The 19,935-nt window shown below is 44.7% G+C and overlaps 1 protein-coding gene across 1 annotated transcript in view; it reads left to right on the top strand.

Moving 5' to 3' along the window:
• TEDC1 (tubulin epsilon and delta complex 1) overlaps positions 1-19,935 on the top strand; it is a 425,884-nt gene that overhangs the window by 185,126 nt on the left and 220,823 nt on the right. The window contains exon 5 of the mRNA XM_069208844.1: positions 988-1,086. Coding sequence (XP_069064945.1) covers positions 988-1,086 — 99 coding nt within the window. The remainder of the gene's footprint in view (positions 1-987; positions 1,087-19,935) is intronic.

The following is a 19,935-nucleotide window of genomic DNA, read 5'->3' as shown; positions in this document are numbered from 1 at the left end:
CTGCTGCCATTATTCTTGTCTGCACTGAACCTGAAAGAGCAAGACATTGAGGTTTTAAGCGGTTTATGTGAGGAGTGATGCTGTGACCAGGGGCGTCATGAACCCCCGATTTAGCAGCTACAGCAGCGTGGGGTTCTTTAAGGGTCTCTTCTGTCTGCAAATGTGCAGACAAAAGCTCATCATTAAGGCTGTAAAGGCCAGTAGTAGATTGAGCAGCAGCAAGGAAGAACAAAAGATGGGTAAATAGAAAAGGGAAAGAAGGAAGGAATATTAATTAGGAAGGATTGGGAAAAGGAGGATGGACGAGTGGAAGAATGAGTGGGTAGATAGATGAATGGGTCAAAGGATAAGTAAATGCATAGGTGTAGTAAAGAGGTGGATGGATAGGCGGAGAGACAGGTGAATGGATGCCAGATTAAAGGGATGGGTGAGTGGGTGAAAGGATGACTATAAATGGATGGCAGAATGGATGAAATGATTGTAGAGGGATGGATGGATGGATGGATGGATGGAATAGGGAAAGATTGAATGATAGATGAAAGAATCAATGACAGATTGTAAAGGTGAAATAGTGGATATCAGTGGGTGGATGGAAGGGTGAAGGAATGCATGGCCAGATGCTTGGATGGAAAAGACAAGGGAGCTCTTCTAGGGAGGGTTGGGCACGTGCTTTGCCTGGTTGGTGCCATCAGACTTTTAATTAAAAGTGGGTGGGTATTTTAATTTTCCGGCTACTTCCTTGCCTGTGGCCATGTATTATAAGTAATAAAATACCCTTTGCCGTACATGAAAGGAAATTGGTAGTCACCTCAGAGTTACATGACCTTCTGAAGCAACTTGTTTCTTTATAATATCACTAAACTTCTTGGTGACCTACAAAACTCTTATAATGTACTGATATTGAACTTTATTGTGTTAATGCATGCGAAAAAAAATGCATCCAAATTTCACTTCTGGTAATACTTGATTTTTGTGGATCTATTCCAGATTCATTCTTACACTGGAGGATGTCATCCAAGTTCAAGTATTGGACATTTCTCCATCACAGAAGTAGATATAATACGAGAGCCTGAAAAGTACAGTGAGGTAATGTATGACTGACATCCCCGGCTCAGATTTGGGTCTGGATCTCAACCAGAACTCTTAACTAGACAGTATTAATGTCCTTTTATTATAAGGTGCTCTGCCAAAAGTTATTGGCTATTGATAAAGGTGCCAGATGACTATCAAGGCCGGATGACAGATGGCCAATGTTGTCAGTAAAAGCTACTCTGTACAATGAACACATGTTTCAAAATTGTTTGGAAAGATGGACTTTTTAGGAAATTAAAAGTCTGCTTTGAGTTGTTATGACATGAGGAGGTAGTCTAAGCTGAACTCTGTGGACTTCTTAAAAAAAAAAAAAAAAGTGTCAATGTGACTGAGCCTATGCACCTAACTGGCACTGCTGCTTTCAGATGAACAATATTCACTCTCCCTGGCATACACTCCTGCTTCCACAAAAGCAAACCTTGGGGTCGCTCATTCTCCCACACTGCTCCCAAGACATGGTACATCCTTCCTCAACACATCCGAGCTCCTCCTCATTTCATGGTTTCCGCAAGAGGCTGAAGACCAGGCTGCTCTTCATTTAAGCACCTTGGGACCACATACCTGCACACCTTGCCAAGTGCCTGCATACCCTCGTGGGTGATTAGTGTACTATTCAGACCAACATAACATAACTTGTGGTCGATATTACATGGATTAGAATCCTCAGTCTAGCTCCCGGTGGTCTTCTAAAACCATCATTTCTAATGGGTCTACCGGTACCAGGCAAACAATTAACTGACCACAGGCTTTAGATTACCAGATTATTATTACTTGTTGGATCGACTACTATTGGCGTTGTGAGGGCAGATGCTTGCAGTGTAACTGTCCATGCTTTATCTGTTCAGTGAAGTTATATTACCCTTGCTGTTTAATGATCTTAAGCTAGAAAACCGCAACAAGGCATACCTATACACACGAGGAGGGGACACTGACTAATGGAGAGTGCATTTCTTATTTTACCTCCTTTCTGTCCTTACTTGATACTGGGGTAGGCAATACAACTGACAAAAGCAAATATAACTATGCTTTAATTTTTTTGATGCAATGGCTTGAAAGTGTTTAATTACACTATAGAGGATTGGCCGCATAGAGTGAAGGTCCTCACAGCAATGGTATTTGTATAGTTTTGTCAGGGCTTATCAACATTGTGAGGATTGTGCCTGAGCAGTGTGATAGATACTCGCACATTCACCCATCTCATTAATCAGTTCATAAAAAAGCAAAGTTAATTATTCAATTGTGACTTGATTTGCGGAGTATAATTCCAAATATTAGACATCAGTTCCATGTGTGGTGAATTGTGTTCTGATCATGATATATATCTGAGACAGTACATTTCCTGCTTGGTATCAATGAACCACATGGGAGATGTGCAGGTCATTTGTCGAATCATTTTTTCATTCTAGGCAATTTTTGCTAGCGCAGGGAGTTAGTTCACCAGTTGTTTTCAGCTGAATGAGCCCAAATATGGTAGCAGTCTTTGCGCAGGATCTGAAGACCAGCCATCCTTTTCTGTTCTTCATTCAGTGATGCAGCTGAATGTTCCTCAAAAAACAGAAACAGACTGAAATAAATACAGGAGTATTTAGAACCATTTCCACAATCTGACCTTTGAAGATTTTTCTTTAATTGTAAATGAATGAAATGCTTTAAAAAATATATTTTCAAAAGCCGACAGACTTTGTACATGCATGAAAATAGAACTTTGATTAGATGTCACTTGCGATGTTCATGGACAGTTTTCTTTAAACCTGGGGACTACATTTGATTGACAGTATTATTTACCACTTGCCACAAAGACTGCAGTGTTTTTTCATTCATGATCATGTTTGTGCTCTTGTTTCCACTATAACAGATGCTTTTCTGTTGGCTGTCTTGACTAATAAGCTCAAATAATTCCAAAAATAGTACACTCGTGTTGGACTTGGCCCTCTGCAGGCTCATCCCCAAAGGTTTTGCCTTCACTCCTTCTGTTGTCTAAAATTATGTTTTTGTTGACATTAGGACTCTAGCAGTGGTTAAGTGCACAACATTCATGTGCTCTCCCTCTAAAACATGGTACAATTGGCTTAGACATGACTGGCATATTTAATTTACTAATAATCCCTAGTATATGGTACTGCATGTACCCAGAGAATGTAAATTAAGTGCTGCTAGTGAGCCTGCAGCACTTACTGTGCCACCCACTTAAGTAGCATTTTAAAACATTTCTCAGGGCTGCCACTTTAGCCTATTACATCTAGTAAGTGCTAACGTTTGATTTGGAACAGATAGAGTTGTCAAGTTTGGACTCAAGTGAATTGTAGTTTAAAATCCTGTTTAATGGTAAAGTCAGTTCTGAAAATACCACTTTTAGAAAGCTGGCATTTTCTTGTCCTAACAATTTGGTGCCTGCTGCATGTGCCCTGGGTCACATGACAGTGAATAGCTTGTCAGTTGGTCTTTGTGTATTCCCCCAGACAGTGAGACAAAGGGAGACTGGGTGTTGGCAGGATATGCCTTCCTCCTAGGATGGTTGGGCAGAGCTGTTCCCTGTCCCTCTTACTTTTCAAAGGGCTGCCTCCAGTACACAGATAGGAACCTGACACCAGTCTTTTTATCACCCAGACTACTTGGAGCCTTGGCAGGGGAAGGGAAGAACTTTTCAGAACCAGATGTGGAGGTAGCCAGGATGTCACCCTCCACTTTAAAGGGTGGCATCAGGTATACATATTTGACGTCCTGAGCTGCCTCTTCAGTACACTCCTGTGGATTACAGAAGGACTCCCTTATCCTCCAGAGGACTGCTCAGCTGCCTGAGGCCTGCCCGCTCCCTGAGAAGTAAGGCTGGACCTGCTCCCTTCAACCTAAGATAACCTAAGTGACTCCATGGGTCACTTGGCTGATGTATTCTGAACTACAGGGACACAATAAGCTCCTGAGACCTTCCTGCAACTGCAGAGCTCACCTGCAGCAACTGTACCTGCCTGGGCGGGCAGCTGGACCTGTCTGAGCCCTGCTGGCCTCTGCTAGATTGAGTCCCTTATCCCCAAGAGGTGCCTCCCCAGGTCCTGGCCCCTCGGCTGACATCATAATGCACTTCTCTGAAAGAAAAGGGGAAGTCCTGAAGTTTTTGGTACTTCTTGACCGCGAACGGGTGTGTATGCACCAATATTCTGCCATCTGTGGTGACTACTGGCGTGAAGCTCTTGTAAATCCGACTCTGCATGCTACAGCGACTGCCAGTGACAACTGACAACATGAGTGCTGCACTACTACGATGACTGTCTAGTACTCCAGACCTGCGCTTCATGCTACAGCGACGACCACCTTCGGTGCTCGCCTTGTGGCCTACTCCACCGTTGTTAGACCGGACATCCTTCGGGTGATCACCCCTAACTTTTTGCCTGCCTCCCTCCACTTTTTGGACACTGTTTTTGCTGGCTTTTAGCCTCTGTGCACTTTACCACTGCTAACCAGTGCTAAAGTGCATATGCTCTCTCTCTTAAAACATGGTAACCTTGAATCATACCTGATTGGTCTATTTAATTTACTTATAAGTCCCTAGTAGTGTGCACTCCATGTGCCTAGGGCCTGTAGATTAAATGATACTAGTGGGCCTGCAGCACTGGTTGTGCCACCCACTTAAGTAGCCCCTTTTCCTTGTCTCAGGCCTTCCATTGCAAGGCCTGTGTGTGCAGTTTCACTGTCACCCCAACTTGGCATTTAAAAGTACTTGCCAAGCCTAAACCTCCCCTTTCTCCAGATATAAGTCACCTCTAATGTGTGCCCTAGGTAACCCCTAGAGCAGGGTGCTGTGTGGGTGAAAGGCAGGACATGTACCTGTGTAGTTTACATGTCCTGGTATTGTAAAACTCCTAGATTCGTTTTTGCACTACTGTGAGGCCTGCTCCCTTCATAGGCTAACATTGGGGCTGCCCTCATACAGTATTGAAGTGGTAGCTGCTGATCTGAAAGGAGTAGGAAGGTCATATTTAGTATGGCCAGAATGGTAATATAAAATCCTGCTGACTGGTGAAGTTGGATTTAATATTACTATTCTAGAAATGCCACTTTTAGAAAGTGAGCATTTCTTTGCACTTAAATCTTTCTGTTCCTTACAATCCACGTCTGGCTGGGCTTAGTTGACAGCTCCTTGTGCATTCACTCAGACACACCCCAAACACAGGGTACTCAGTCTCACTTGCATACATCTGCATTTTGAATGGGTCTTCCTGGGCTGGGAGGGTGGAGGGCCTGCTCTCACACAAAGGACTGCCACCCCCCCCCTACTGGGACCCTGGCAGACAGGATTGAACTGAAAGGGGACCTGGTGCACTTCTTAGCCACTCTTTGAAGTCTCCCCCACTTCAAAGGCACATTTGGGTATAAAACAGGGCCTCTGCCCTACCTCATCAGACACTTGCTGGAGAAGAAACCTGAACCAGAACCTGCATCCTGCCAAGAAGAACTTCCCGGCTGCCTAAAGGACTGACTGCTTTCTACAGAGGACTGCTGCCTTGCTGTTGCCCTGCTGCCTTGCTGAACTCTTGTCTGGCTGTAAAAGTGCTCTCCAAGGCCTTGGCTAGAGCTTGCCTCCTGTTCCCTGAAGTCTCAGGACCAAAAAGACTTCTCTTTTTCACTTGGACGCTTTGTGCGACGAAATTTTCGACGCAGAGCTTGTTTTGCGGCGAGAAAAACGCCGCACACTGACGCTGATTGACGGGACGCCCTCGGGACGACCGGAACTTCGACGCACAGCCTCGCAAGGACAACGCCGCCCGACCTCCAGAGGCGAAATCGACGCGACGCCTGCCGTGAGAGCGAAACTTCGACGCACAGCCCCGCAGAACGACACGCAGCTGGTAAACAAGCAGGAGAATCCACGCACAGACCCGGGACATCTGGTAATCCCCGCGATCCACAGAAAAGAGACTGTCCGCGCGCCGGAAAACGACGCACGACTTCCCCGCGTGAAAAATAACGACGCAAGTCCGTGTGTGCTGGGGATGAATCGACGCACACACCCTTTTTCCACGTATCTCTTCTTCTGTGGCCCTCTGAGGAGATTTTCCATTCCAAACCAGGTACTTTGTGCTTGAAAGAGACTTTGTTTGCTTTGTTAAAGACTTAAGACACTTTATATCACTTTTCAGTGATATCTCTACAAATTCACATTGCAACTTTATTCGTTTTGACCTACAATTATCCTGATAAATATTATATATTTTTCTAAGCACTGCGTGGTGTATTTTTGTGGTGCTATATGGTGGTATTGTATGATTTATTGCACAAATACTTTACACATTGCCTTCTAACTTAAGCCTGACTGCTCGTGCCAAGCTACCAGAGGGTGGGCACAGGATAATCTTGGATTGTTTGTGACTTACCCTGGCTTGAGTGAGGGCTTTTGCTTGGACAGGGGGTAACCTGACTGCCAACCAAAAACCCCATTTCTAACAACCGTGAACAAGACTGTTCACGTAGGACTTTGAGAAGGTAATGTTTTCAGTGGGACTTACCTGGTCCCTATATCCAGGCATGCTCCATCAGTCGGCCTGAAATACTTGACCCTTCCCTCTCCCCCGGGCTAGCACGACCTTATGATCGTGAGTGGTGCTTTGTGATGTTAGGTGCTAAGCTTACCTAAGACTTTGAAATTGTATATCTCTGGTTCTACTGATTGTATTTTTTTCATTCCGATACCATTTAATTTATTAAAATGTATTCTATTTTTCGAAATTGATGTGAGATTTTTATTATGTTGTGTTTTTACTTTATTACGCTTTGTGTACTGTGTAAATACTTTACAGATAACCTCTAAGTTATCCCTAGTTGCTTTGTGAAAAGCTACCAGAGGGTTAAGCACAGGTTAATTTAGTGACTCTTGTGGTTCAGCCTGACAAGGATGGTGGTTGTTGTTTGAGAAGGGTTTTCAACCTAACTTGACCAATAACCCAGCTTCTTACAGCTTGTCTCATTTACACACTGAAATATAAAATGGCAACCCCCTTTCACTCTTTAGCAAGCTTTTGGATCACAAAATTGCGGATTGTTTAATTTGCGGGTATAAACGTTAGCCCATGGATTGTGTGACAAAACCATTTTTTGATAACTCTCTATAATTCCTTAGCTCATAAGACACTGCCTACGCTCCTTTATATATTACCCTCTTCAAACTGTATCTGAAATGTGATTTCTGAGTTTCTGCTCCAAACCCCTTCAACACTCAAACCTGACCAGGGTTTGTAGACTACTGTTTTAAAAATTAACTTCATACATACCCTTTCTCCTATATAAATCTGACCACTCGAGAAACCAGTCACACTGTGCCTGAAAACGTCTGTCTGCCTTTGCACACGTGGTACCACAAACCAACCTCAATTTGAGCAACCCAGGTTTCTTGGTGTGCCCTTTAAACTGCAAAGCGCAAAGGGAACGCCTGCATACCCTGCCAATGCGATTCTCAATGCTTTGGTACTAAGCTTTGTCAACCACATGTCACTGCTTTCCAACTTTACTTTCTTTGTGTTAAGTAAAAGGCACACACCTTTAATCCATACAGGCACCAGTGATTCAATCGTGCCCTGGAGCAGCTGTATGTGTTGATCATAAATTAACAGAAGCATACATTATTTTAATCTTGTTATTTCATTGATCTGTAGTCACCTTCACGTTGCATGTTTACGTTAGCCCCGAGGAATCCTTACAGGTAAACATGAGCTTTACATATAACATAACTCTCTCCATCAGGTCACAATAATCCCCAGCTCCAAAAAAAGGCTTTTGATATTTGTTGCAATTTTCAATGTAATTTGGGAGGTTGTTGTACTGTGTGTAGGCAACCACACAACACACCAAGGCCTAGAGGAAGCCTTCTGGTGTTACCTCTTCAGTGTTTCCCCTTGACCCTTTGTATTGTGAAATCCTGTGTTTACATTCCTGGTTGGATCATTGCTAGTCAGGAAAATCATCACGTGGAAGCTTCTGATCGCTCCAGGATTGGATTATTTATAGATTCATATATTTGAATTCTTCCGTATCAGCTGAATGGGCATTGCAGCCTCGCTCTGGAGACTGTTTCAAGTATGTGAATCTATGAAAGATGCCATTGTTGGACTACTTGGAGTTGCATGAATGTAACTTACTCTTCTATGTTGCCAAAGAAGGATGGCTTACAAGGTCCTGCTGGGTTCCTTGCTATACTCACTCATTTTCAATACTTGCCTTGCCCTTCTATAGGCATAACCAGGAGCTCTAACTTAAGGTGTCAAACGTACTTTTACCAAATGCAGTTCAATGTGAAAATCATACACTGTTCCGTTGTCAGACCCAGACAAAGCAATATCAGTGTGACAAGCCTGGACAGTCACTCATTAGGTCTTTTTGTTACCATGACAAACGTGCCTCATTCGTATGGCCCATTTATGAGGATCGAGGCCCATAATGCAATAGAGGTTGAGAACGCGCCTGGCCCCGTAGTAACGTGCACAGACAAACTATGGTTGTCCATGCGTCACATATCGTTATTTGTGGAAGCCCATGAGTCGAAGTTTGCTTTTGACTGCACATTTGACCAGGGGCTGCAGTCTTAGTCACATTGCTTTTGAATTGGCTAGGAGTGCACTGATCCAGCTGGCAATGGCCAGTGGAATGTATCTCCTAATGCCTCCAGCCAGTCATGGTGATGAGCAGCGGGCAGTTTCATTGGCGTGGATTGTCCGCTGCATTTCTGTCTCTTTTTAAGTGTCACTTGAATTGACACAAACAGGTTCAGAAGCGTGTTGCGTGCTGAATAAGGGCTTAAAAACCAGAGTGCATATGTCATCGACGTAGAAAGCTCAGGCCGTTACCTGCAATACAGCATAATACCTTAAAGATTTACACTTTAAATGCGCTTTTACTGGGTGTACCGGATCAACTACCCGTTAACAGCAGCTGGCCAAACAAGCAGGTACATTTGGCGATAACTCCTGAGCTCCCAGCAAACTGCATGACCATTATATTGGAAGATCAGTGTTTAGGATTCCTGTAGTTGGCTCCACCCTTTGGCAACCTGATGTCAGTCTGACAAACCTTAGTGACCTTGGTGGTTTACTGCTCTTTAGCTGCTTAAGGCTGTCACTTCACTGCCGATAAAGCACGCAGGTATGACCGTGTCCCCTGCAGGGTGCAAGCTAGACACGTTGTTTCCCTGATTTTGATCTGACCTTGTGGACTACACGTGTTGCACTCCTATACTAGAGGCTTTAGTTATGTGTAGTGGACTGTTCCCCTTTTTAAACATGTTCATAGTTAGGCACCAAGCCTCCTCTTTGTTCTCTTTGTCCTGGCCTGTATAATGTAAGTTCTGCCTAAAGCCAAGGCATAGGTACGATCTGCGGCTGGCACTATGTTGCAGATCTGACTTACCAGGCCAGTGCCCTTTGAGTCTCTGCTATCTCGGTGCAAAGAATGTACAAATATTATTGACGGATTCTCCGCAGTAAATGCAGGGCAAGGGTACAACTTCCTTGTTGCAGTGCAAAGGGACATTTGTGAAGAAATAGCTGAAAGGTACAACTGGTAAGGGGGCCCACAAAGGGGTGTGATGACATGATGGGGGAGGCCTTTCTGTTCTGATCAGAAGACCGCCTGCTCTGTTCCTGACTCTTCTGTTGGCTGCACAAAGGTGGACATTTTGGGGTCTTTCATATTTCATTACACCCGGTGCCAGAGCTGTTGTCATGTCTTCAGCATCCAGTGCTGACCCCCTGGCTTTGCCTCCCAAAGGCCATTGTGGAGTAACTTGCCATTGTTGCCATTAAAGAGGCTGAAGAAGTCTCTTGCAGCTTCACAAGGCACCAGGCTTCAGACGATTGTTGGCAGAGCTTCTTGTCAAAGTTACTTTTTTCCTCCCCTCTTATTTCCAACTCTTGGGGAAAGGCTTATAGCAGCTTAGAGAGTTGCAAAGTCTCTACCAGAGATACTTTAAGAAATCTGCACATTTGGCCTCGACATTCTTCATGCATGTTGGAAGTAAGTTCTTTTTGCTCTGCCAGGGACCAGGGTTGAGAACTGTGTAGATATTATTTTTCTATCGTAATTCCCTTTATTTCAAGTATGCTTTCACCTTAATTTATTTCTATTTGCTTAGCTAAAAAATAAAAGCACCACCCCTTTTTGTCTAGGTCCCAACACCACTGACTTCAAGCAACCCATTGTTTGTGGCAGACAGTTTAAGTTAGATGTTCTCACCTAGTCTGGGTCTCACACCTGAAGAATTTCCATTTAGTAAGTTCCGCTTACTCTTGCCAAAATAGGACTAAAATCTTTGAGGCACAATTTTCAGTTCATGTCCAACTGGGTTCCAGTTCATCATGTGGACCATTTTGTCTCATGCCGGTGAGGGAGATTTGGTATTAGGCTCTTTGTTGCAAATGATAATGCTTAGTCATACTTCTTTCGTTAGTGTCTCCATGAGAGTAAGTACCTGGTTGTCAGCACTCCTGTGGTAGCAGATGAGCATTTTTTCAGTTCCTGGTAATATCATTAAGGAGCCTTTTTATGGCACATTTCCTTAAAGTTCAGCCCACATGAGCTTAGAAGTCGAATGCCAAACCCCCTTTAAAAGTGGCCTGTTCAACATCGGTGGAGCTTAGTTCCTTCTAGGGTACGGCTTGCAAAACACTTTGCAATTCAGAGATTTTAGTGTAAGGCACCTGCATCCTTGATGGTATCAAAACTGCATTATTGGAGCTTAAGAATTAAAGATTGGATGAAAGAAAGAAGACAGAAAATCTTTAATGTGGCATTCTGATTCTCCTGTATCAGAGATTAGCCCTCTTACTTCTGTTTAGACATTGTCTATTCCTATTTGTATTTCATTTTTGAATGAAACTGTTCTGCCAGATTGGGACTTCATTGCAGTATCTTGCTTAGTTTTCCACATAACTAATCTTTTAGCTCCCATCTGACGGTTAACAACACTCCTCCACAGTTCACACTCTACAATTTGGTGTAACACCCTTTACGATAAGAACATGCAGAGCCATGTATGATTTGTTCATGACCACGGCTATCTGGCCTCTTGCCTAACTAAATTTATGAGGTCGTTTCAAGGTGGAGTCCCTCAAATCCTTTGGAACCTCTTCTAGGCATCATGACATCATGAGAAGCCTCTTTCAACATTGATGAATGTCATTCTGACACTTGATACTAAGTACACAAGTCATAAAATCTTCCCTTCATTTACTTGTTTTTTGTGCTCCTATTTTTTTCAACTCCAAATGATCACACTTTAGTGGGAGGGCTAGGGCTTAGTCATATTAAATTTTTGTTACAGGTTTTAACCTATACAAGGACTTCCACAAACCTATGTCAGTGAAGGCCCCTATGAGGTCTGTCTCAGGTGTCTGACACTAAACATGATTAGACAATGTACTACAAGTACGCAAAGATGAAACCCAAGGCTATTTGAGATCATGAAGATAAACGTTACATTGCTGAACACCGTTGAAAGACAAAGAAAGACCGGTCTTGGTTAAAATCAAGGGTGTGGACATTCTCTCGCTCCTTATGGCGCTCTCAAGATCATTAATCTTTGTTCCCAAGATCCACCTGTCAGTCAAAGAAACACAGGAAGTTGAAGCATGACTCTCCTTCATTCTGCCACTCCCATCACAAGAAGCTATGTGATGCTACAGTTATTTCCAAGCTGTGACCTTCGTCTCCATCCCCTGAGCCTGTACCAGCTATTGTACCAATGCACCCGACTCCCCCGGGCCATCAACGATGCCGCAGAAACTCCATGAATTCAAGGAGGCCATAGACAGAAAATCCAGTATCCTGACTGGACTCCTCCAAACCTCCTTCGGACCTCAAGGATCTGAGGTGGCCTCCAGTGGGTTTACCATCCGCAGATGTGACACCAAAGATGCCTTTTAACCCCATCTCAGAGTCTGTCCTGACTCCAGGCACGGCGCTAAGCCCAGTGCCGTTTACGACACCATGATCAATGCAGCAATTCCGAGAGTCAATGCTGCAGACTCTAGAGGGCAAGCCGAAAATGTTTTCAGACTCTAAGGGTTAGCAACCACAGCACACCAACATCCTCAGTCTGATTCTGGGACATTACTGCATCAATACGAAATTCCTGACCCTAATGATGACGAAAACCATATCTATATGAGCTTATTCTTTGATTTGCAGAATGTCACTGAGCTTGTCACATTCTCTGATTTTATTCACTCATACTGGCTACGGCTACAGGGGAATGTGCCCCGCCTTTGCTACAGTTATTGATTTATTAATTTTTGTATTTTATTTTTTTTTGCAATTTTTTATTTTTAAGAATTTCAGTACAAATACATTGTAGTGCAGCAATAGTAAACAAAGATAAGCAAAGGGCAGCAGGTTACAGTTTCCACATATTGTTATCCAGAAATCGTAGGGACTTCGACTCAGAAGAATCTGGGTAAACAAAACATATTCATGTTCAACAGTGTATTCGAACAATGACAAAAGAGACGCACAGAGAGGATGGCGGGAGTAAGGACAGATAGCAGTAATAATAATGATGGAAACCAACGCAGTAGGAAAGGGGGGAAAGAGGGGGCAGAGAAGAAGCGCAGGCTTTGGACCAATATGCCGCTAGGGAGGATATCAACCAACATGATTGGGTCACAGTCTGAGATGGGCCTGCCGCTCATGGTCAGTGAGTTCCCATACGTTGTCTCCTCCACCAGCAAGGATCTACATGAGTAGAGGCTCTGCAGAACTTTCGCATGCGGAATCTGTCCCGTGGCAGAGCCTATCGGACAGTGTATATTCAAAGGCCTGGGAAAACAGTACCTGGACTCTCGGTTGCCCCTAAATGGAAATCTATGAAGGTCTTTGCAGGGAGAAGTGAGATATCCCCAGCTTGTTCAGGGGTTGCCGAAAAAAGAAGGAAAAAGAGAAGGGGAAGTGGGAAGTGGGAAGGGGGGAGGACTAGAGACGAGAGAAAGAAACAGGAAAAAAGGGAAAGATGGGGGGGAAGGGAAGGGCTGGTGTCGCAGAGACAGAAGAGGGTATGAGTAAGGTATGAGGGGGGGAGTGAGAAAGGGAGAGGGGGGAGGAGACCAGGTAAGCAATGACAGCATCCCCAGGGTGAGGAAAAGGGGAAATAAGGGAAAAAAGGGAGAGGGGGAGGGGGAAGGGGTGTGGAAAGAAGAAGAGAAGGAAGCCGGAGTGTGGTGGGGGGGGAGTGGAAGGTGTGAGGAGTTAACTGAAGATCGATAATGCCGGCGGCGTGTCCGAGACGTCCAAGAGGAAGGGGGCCCATTGTGCTACAGTAATAAAGAGAGCAGCATAAGTACTAGACCTTACACTACCAACTACCAGGGTGAAAACTAACATTCTCACAGAGCTCCTTCAACCAGGACAGACATCTTGAGAGCCTGGCCTCCCTTTGATGAATCACTGACAAGTACGCTACTGGGCTGCTGGGCAAAACTCCGGTTACTAGGAAGATTGCAATGTGGCATGGGCCTAAGCCAGGGGACTCTGCCTTCTTAGTCCAACTTCAAAGAGCCCTGTAGAGCAGGCCTCTACAAGTAGAGTAAACCTGAATGCGTTTTCGTCCACCCCTCTTGCAAAGAGCTGAAATGTTTAGAGGCATTCATGAAATCAAAGTTCTCCACGGCCACCCTTGCCCTCATATTGGGAAACACAACACCACCTTCTGGGAAGGTAGTCACATGTGCTGTGGGACATGGTGACAGACATCTTGCCAATCATGCCAGGTGACATTAGGTCCAATCTCCAATACCCCATTCCGGATGTCCAGGAATCAGCTAAGTACTCCATGCTCCAGCCAGGACACTACAAACTGCTTGGGTAGGGCAGTCTTGATCAGTGTTGTTCTTCGATGCCACACTTTGATTCACTCCACATGTTTTATTTGCCTCACGCAGAGTTGGATGAGTTATGACAACTATCAATGAATTTGCTTTATTCGGTGGTGAAGTCTGCCTCATTACAAGAGGAATCACTTTTGTACTCTACACAGAGCCTTCTGGTCCTTCTTGAAGCTGGCTAAAATCAGAAAGAATTGTAATGCCTGGTGTAAGAGATGCAGAGTTCAGGGTGCTGACAACGTTCACATGTTTGCTAGCTGTTGTGTCCTGAAAAGAGTCTTGCTAAAACTGGGTAAGACAATATCAGACATTACACGAGTAACCATGGAGATAAGGTCCATCGCAATTATATTTGGAATATTACCAAGGGATGGAGGGGGAGATAAAATGGCATTGAACCGAACAAAACTATTATATATATATTTTTTGGTCCTCCTGGACAGGACAGTAATATATAAGAAGGGGTATCAGCCAGAACCTCCAGCCTGGTATGAATGGTTGAGATCCGTTTGATATTTCCACTAGTTGGATAAGAAAATTAAGGGAGGAAGTGAGAATGTATGATTTTGGGGACTAGCTGAGTGCTAGATGTGGGCGGAAGACGAGTCCAATGATTATACTTCTCAAGTCAGTTATGGTTACGGCTACGTAGCTGGAACTTAAATTACTGATTGTATCTGAGCCATGGACAGAGCACACAGGAAAGTTACATTTACAAGAGTGTGCTCTATGGAGGTGACATGAGTACACAAACTAACAAAAAACTCCACAGGTTTTATGAGTGACTTACAATAACCCTCATGGACATACCATTCAATGGCACGTCTCTTCTGAGACAAGGCGGACTCAGTCCTGGAGCACTTTCAATAGAGCAAAGCTTTGGCAGAGGGTGCCAGCAACAACAGGCCTCCCAAGCCCTTGGAGGCAGATGTTGGGGATTCGGCCGTCAGCATCCAACCCTCCAGGGGTAGCGCACAATCCACATTTCTGCCCTTCCCGCTACAGCCTTTACAGAGTCACTTTAATTTCACCTTAGTGGTACATGATCGCCCAGTAGGCGGTTGTATCAGCTTTTACCTCCTCAGTTGGAGGAGCATTACATCAGACCAGTATGTGCTTAGGATTGTCCAGAATGATTACTCCCTTCCTTTCCTACCCTTTCCTTCCTTGCCCCTTCCATCACCCAACGTACCTCCCACATCACAGCACCTCCCAGAGGACCACTTGTCCATACTCCAAGGATACGTACAAGCCAAGGGAGCTGCAAGAGGGGGTGTCGGCATCAGAAATCTGGACTGGCTGCTATTGCTTTTACATTCTGGTGCCGAAAGAGTATGGCGGAATCCACCATATCCTCGATCTTTGCTCTCTGAACTTTTTTCCTGTGGAAGAACAAGCTCAAAATGTTCACCCTGGCCCACATTTGTGTTCCCTGGATCCAGGCGACTGAATGGTGGCGTTGGTCTGTAGGATGCCAACTTCCGCATCCCTGCTGTGCAGTCCCACAGACTCTACCCTCGGCTCCAGGTAGGCCAAGAACATTCTCAGTTCTCAATGCTTCCCTTTGACCTTACCAGTGCCCCTCAAGTGTTTACGAAAATCATGGTGGTAGTCACTGCATGTTCACAGAGGTTGGGAATAGCAGTCTTCTCATACCTCTACAACTGACTGCTAAATGCGGGTTCACCTCAAACAGTAGTAAACCACCTCCATACAACAGGCAACCTGTTGATATCATTGGGTCTTTCCATCAACATGCCTAAGCAACCTGACTCCTTTGTAGATGCTCTCTTTCATTGGAGCCATTCTGGGCATGGTGCATTTATGAGCTTTTCCTCTGCCTCATCCCAGCCAGTCCAGGACATTCAAGTTATGATAAAGACGTTTTAGCCTTTGACCTGGGTCTCAGTGAGAGTGGCTCTGAAGCTTCTTGGCCTCCAGCCTACTGCTTGTAGACCATGCCACATGGCAGGTTGCACATGCAGGATCTGCAGTGAAATTTGAATTTTCATTAGGATCAGCACCAAGGGGAACACCGGTCAAATCAAATCCAGGTGTTGCAGGCAACTGGAAAAGACTCCAATGGTGGGTGCTAGACCACAGTTGAGCCGGTGGCAGATCCTTCTCCCTAGCCCCCTACACCACCCAGAGCTGACACTCATTACAAATGGATTGTTACTAGGGTGAGGTGATCATCTTGAGGAGGTGGAGATCAGAGAACTGAGATCTCCAGCGGCAGCCGGTCTCCACATCAGCTTGTTGGAGCTGCAGTTCATACACTAGGCACTGAAAGTGTTCCTCTCGTCCATCAAAGGGAATGGGTACAAGTTCTCACAGACAACACTACCGCAGTTTAGCATGGCAATAAACAGGAAGGATGGGGGAGTGTAAGTCCTGTGCCGAGAAGCTTCCGCCTTTGAGTGACTGGCAAGTCAGTCTCAAGATGCTTGTGTTCTGGTTCAGGAATAACTTGGTCTGACAGCTCGGTCTAGACTGTTCTTATTGGAGCACATTTAAGACTGTTTTGCATTTGGGCCAAACTGAGGTGGCGTGGTGAGCACAAGAATGATGGGCTGGGATGCTATCCTGAGCGATTGCCAGTAATTAGACTTATTGCAAGCATTCCTTCCATCACCTTTTGTGAGCTTGAATTGGTAGGGTATCTCTATAACACCTGGCAGGATCTTTAAATGCAGTGGCAGATTAACTCACCTGACCTTGCATAATGGATCCGAAATGGTGGCTTCACTCTAGGGTGGCACGGAGCATATTCCAGCAATGGGAAGAAGCATGTGTCGATCTTTTCACCACCACCAAGAATGCACTGTGTCCAGGCTTCTGCTCATTGTAGTTCCGTAGATAGCTCTCTCTCAGAAATGCCTTTTGTTTGGATTGACGCTCTGGCCTATGTGCCACTGCCACTCTGCCAGGGTTCTGAAGAAGATCTGGAAAGAAAGGCCCAGGTCATCCTAGTGGACACAGACTGGGCACGGAGAGTGTGGTGACCAGAAAATCAGGCCTTGAGCATATAGCCTCCAATCCGGCTGCCCCTCAGAAAGACCTCCTGTCACAGCAGCAGAGCAGGGACCTGCACCCAAACCTGCACAGCCTCCACCTCCATGAGTGGACATCGAGTGGCGACAGCTGATACCATTTGATCTCCCTTCTGAAGTAGTAGGTGTCATCTTAGCAACTAGGGGGCCCTCCTCTGAAGCAGTTAATGCAGGAAGCTGGGAGAAGTTTGTTGTATGGTGTTCCTCCAGGGAGATCCAGCCTCTGCAGGTACAACTGTTTGACATACTGTTGTTTTGTCTTTTGCTAGCTAAGCAAGACCTTGCTCTGACAACAGTTAGCGGTTACCTATCAGCCCTTTTGGCCTTTGTATATTTACCTGATCAAGCGTCTTTATTCAAATCAACTGTTATAACATGTTTTTGAAAGGGCTGACCCATATGTTCCCTCAATACCATAATGCCTCAGTGGGACCTTAATGTGGTTCTCATTTCCTGTACCCTATCTGAACCAATGCACAGCTGTTCTTTGTGCCTTTTTACCATGAAGACGACATTCCTCACAGCACTCACATCAGCATGTTGTGTGAGAGAACTACAGGCAGTGCAGCTGCTGAATACCATTATATTCTCAGATAAGCTAGTCCTCAGGATGAAAGCAGCATTTCTCCCGAAGGTTGTCACGCCATTCCACATTGGACCGTCTCTCACCCTGCCAGCATTCTTCTTCTCACCCCATCCATCTAAAGAGGAAGAAAGACTCATCGCTTTGCCCCAAACAGAGCTCTAAACTCTCTAAAGAACCAAAGAACATTGGGTGGACAATCAGCTCTTTGCAGAGTTTTGTGGGGTGCAACAGGGGGAAGCTTATTCAGAAAAGAAATATCTCCTAATGGTTTGACTTGTGTATTAAGAATGGTTATGGACTGGCCTAAGAAACAATCTCTATAAGGACTATGTGCTCATTCTGCATACTATCATCACCCTGGTGCACTGTGTTCCAATCTTGGACATTGCCTTGGTTGCCGCGTGGACACTGCTTCAAATGTTCACGAAGCACTACTGGCCAGGTCTGATGGGAGGGCCATTTTGCCTGTTCTGTCGTACAGGATTTCCTGTTCTGAGGCATTCCAAAAACCCACCAGCTGGGGAGGTATTACTTTGGTATATCTTCACAAGGTGACAAATCTGCGGCTAGAAGTATCCATCAGAGGCACAGGTTACTTACCTTCGGTAACGCTCTTTTTGGTGACTACTTTATTTAACCACTGATTCTTCACTGACACATCCACCTCCCCAATTTGTGGAATAGAGTAATCGAGTTCATACTAATAAGATTCCAATCTAGAGAGCTGCACTCTGGCACAATCTGATTATTGAAGGGTCTGCGTCTGATGGCACGGACAAATGTCAGAAAAAAACTGGAATCAGCACATGGAAGTGGCAACATCACATTCGGGACTGGAAAAACCTGACTTGCAGCTGCAGGACACCACTTACCAATACAAGAGGTAACTGCTGACAAAAGTCCAAAGGTGGGGAATCTCTAGTTAAAGCATCATCCAGAAAGAATGTCACAGAAGGTACGTTACTAGTTCTTTAGTTCTTGCTAAGTAGATTTTTATTTTGTAGTTGACTCCAAATCACTTTATACTGATCTTCTTAAAATGTTAAGATCACTCTCCAATCAAACTAGTTGCTTATAACTTCTCTGGAACAAGCGGTACATTTTGGCAGAAGGTAAGAGTTCTAGATAGAGAAGTGAGAAAAGAGACAGAGTTTACTTTATCAGGGGGCCCCTTGGATGGTGTGGGCCGTGAGCAGTTGTTAACTTTGCCCTTGATTTCATAGCTACAAACAGTCACTTTAACCTTGGGCCATACGTTGGAGAAAAGCAACCAAATCGAAGATCATCCTTCGTTTTGATCAGTTTAATCCTACAGTAGCCAACATCCCATAATGCTCATTGTCTACGAATGTCACACAGCCCGTTATGCTAGAAAGGAAAGTGAATAGGCTCCAAAGGAACCTCCACGTGTCAGAGGCTGCTGCTGTTACTTCAGTTCTCTTGCCCAAGCTGATGAGGTTAGGCTTGGATTTAATGTGAATTGGCTCCAGGGGGACTTCTACCAGTCAGAAGCTGTTGCTATTAATTCAGTTCTCTTTCCCAAGCTGATCTGGGGATAAGTATGGAGAACACCATTTCATTCTAACCATTTTAGCTATCAATTTGATCTTGCTTGTTTTTCTGAGGAAACTAAATAAAACATTTAATACAGTGTTAACACAGAACTTAAATACGGCATAGCAAAAATAGGGGGTACATACATATGAAAATAGGTGCAAGATCTCCTCTGTTCACATCATAGATGTTATTGGCAAAGGGAAAAAAGTACACACTGTAATGTCGCTATATTGTTAATACAGACTTGACCAACATTGGATTTTTCATATATTCACATGCTTGAAGAATTCCTTGTCTCTGGGCTGGTAATCCCTGGTAATATTAAATAGCAGTAAACAGTGTTAAAATGGGCACAGTCTGTAACAATAGTGTCAGTTTAGTAGCACGGCCATCTCATTTGCAGCAACTCAGACTGCTTGAAAATAGTAATTTTTACATAACAATTGTAATAATATATATATTAACCGAGGAAGCCGGCTTACCTTTACTGAAACAGATTACAGAGGACAGCCTGTCCCACTGCTGAGTCTGCCTCTATAGTCACATCGAGGCAGCAGTGGTTTGTGAACGTGTGCCTCCTCCTCCAAGTAGCCCCATGTCAGATGTCCTACAAAGGCGCAGCAGCGTACAGAGGGTGAAGCCGTAGCCGTGTCCTAGTGGAAGGCTTCCTCATATGTCACTGGAGTAGACGCTTGGGCTTCTTGTGCCAGAAGGTGATTCAAGTCAATAGCCAACGTGCTGTCCATTTAGACAGGGGTCAGCCTATTCTGGGGTGCGCAAAGAAAACAAA

This window comes from Pleurodeles waltl, chromosome 9 (assembly GCF_031143425.1).
Source record: "Pleurodeles waltl isolate 20211129_DDA chromosome 9, aPleWal1.hap1.20221129, whole genome shotgun sequence".
NCBI classification, from domain to species: Eukaryota; Metazoa; Chordata; class Amphibia; order Caudata; family Salamandridae; genus Pleurodeles; species Pleurodeles waltl.
Note: the sequence above shows the minus strand (reverse complement) of the source record. Positions and strands in the feature narration are given on the sequence as shown.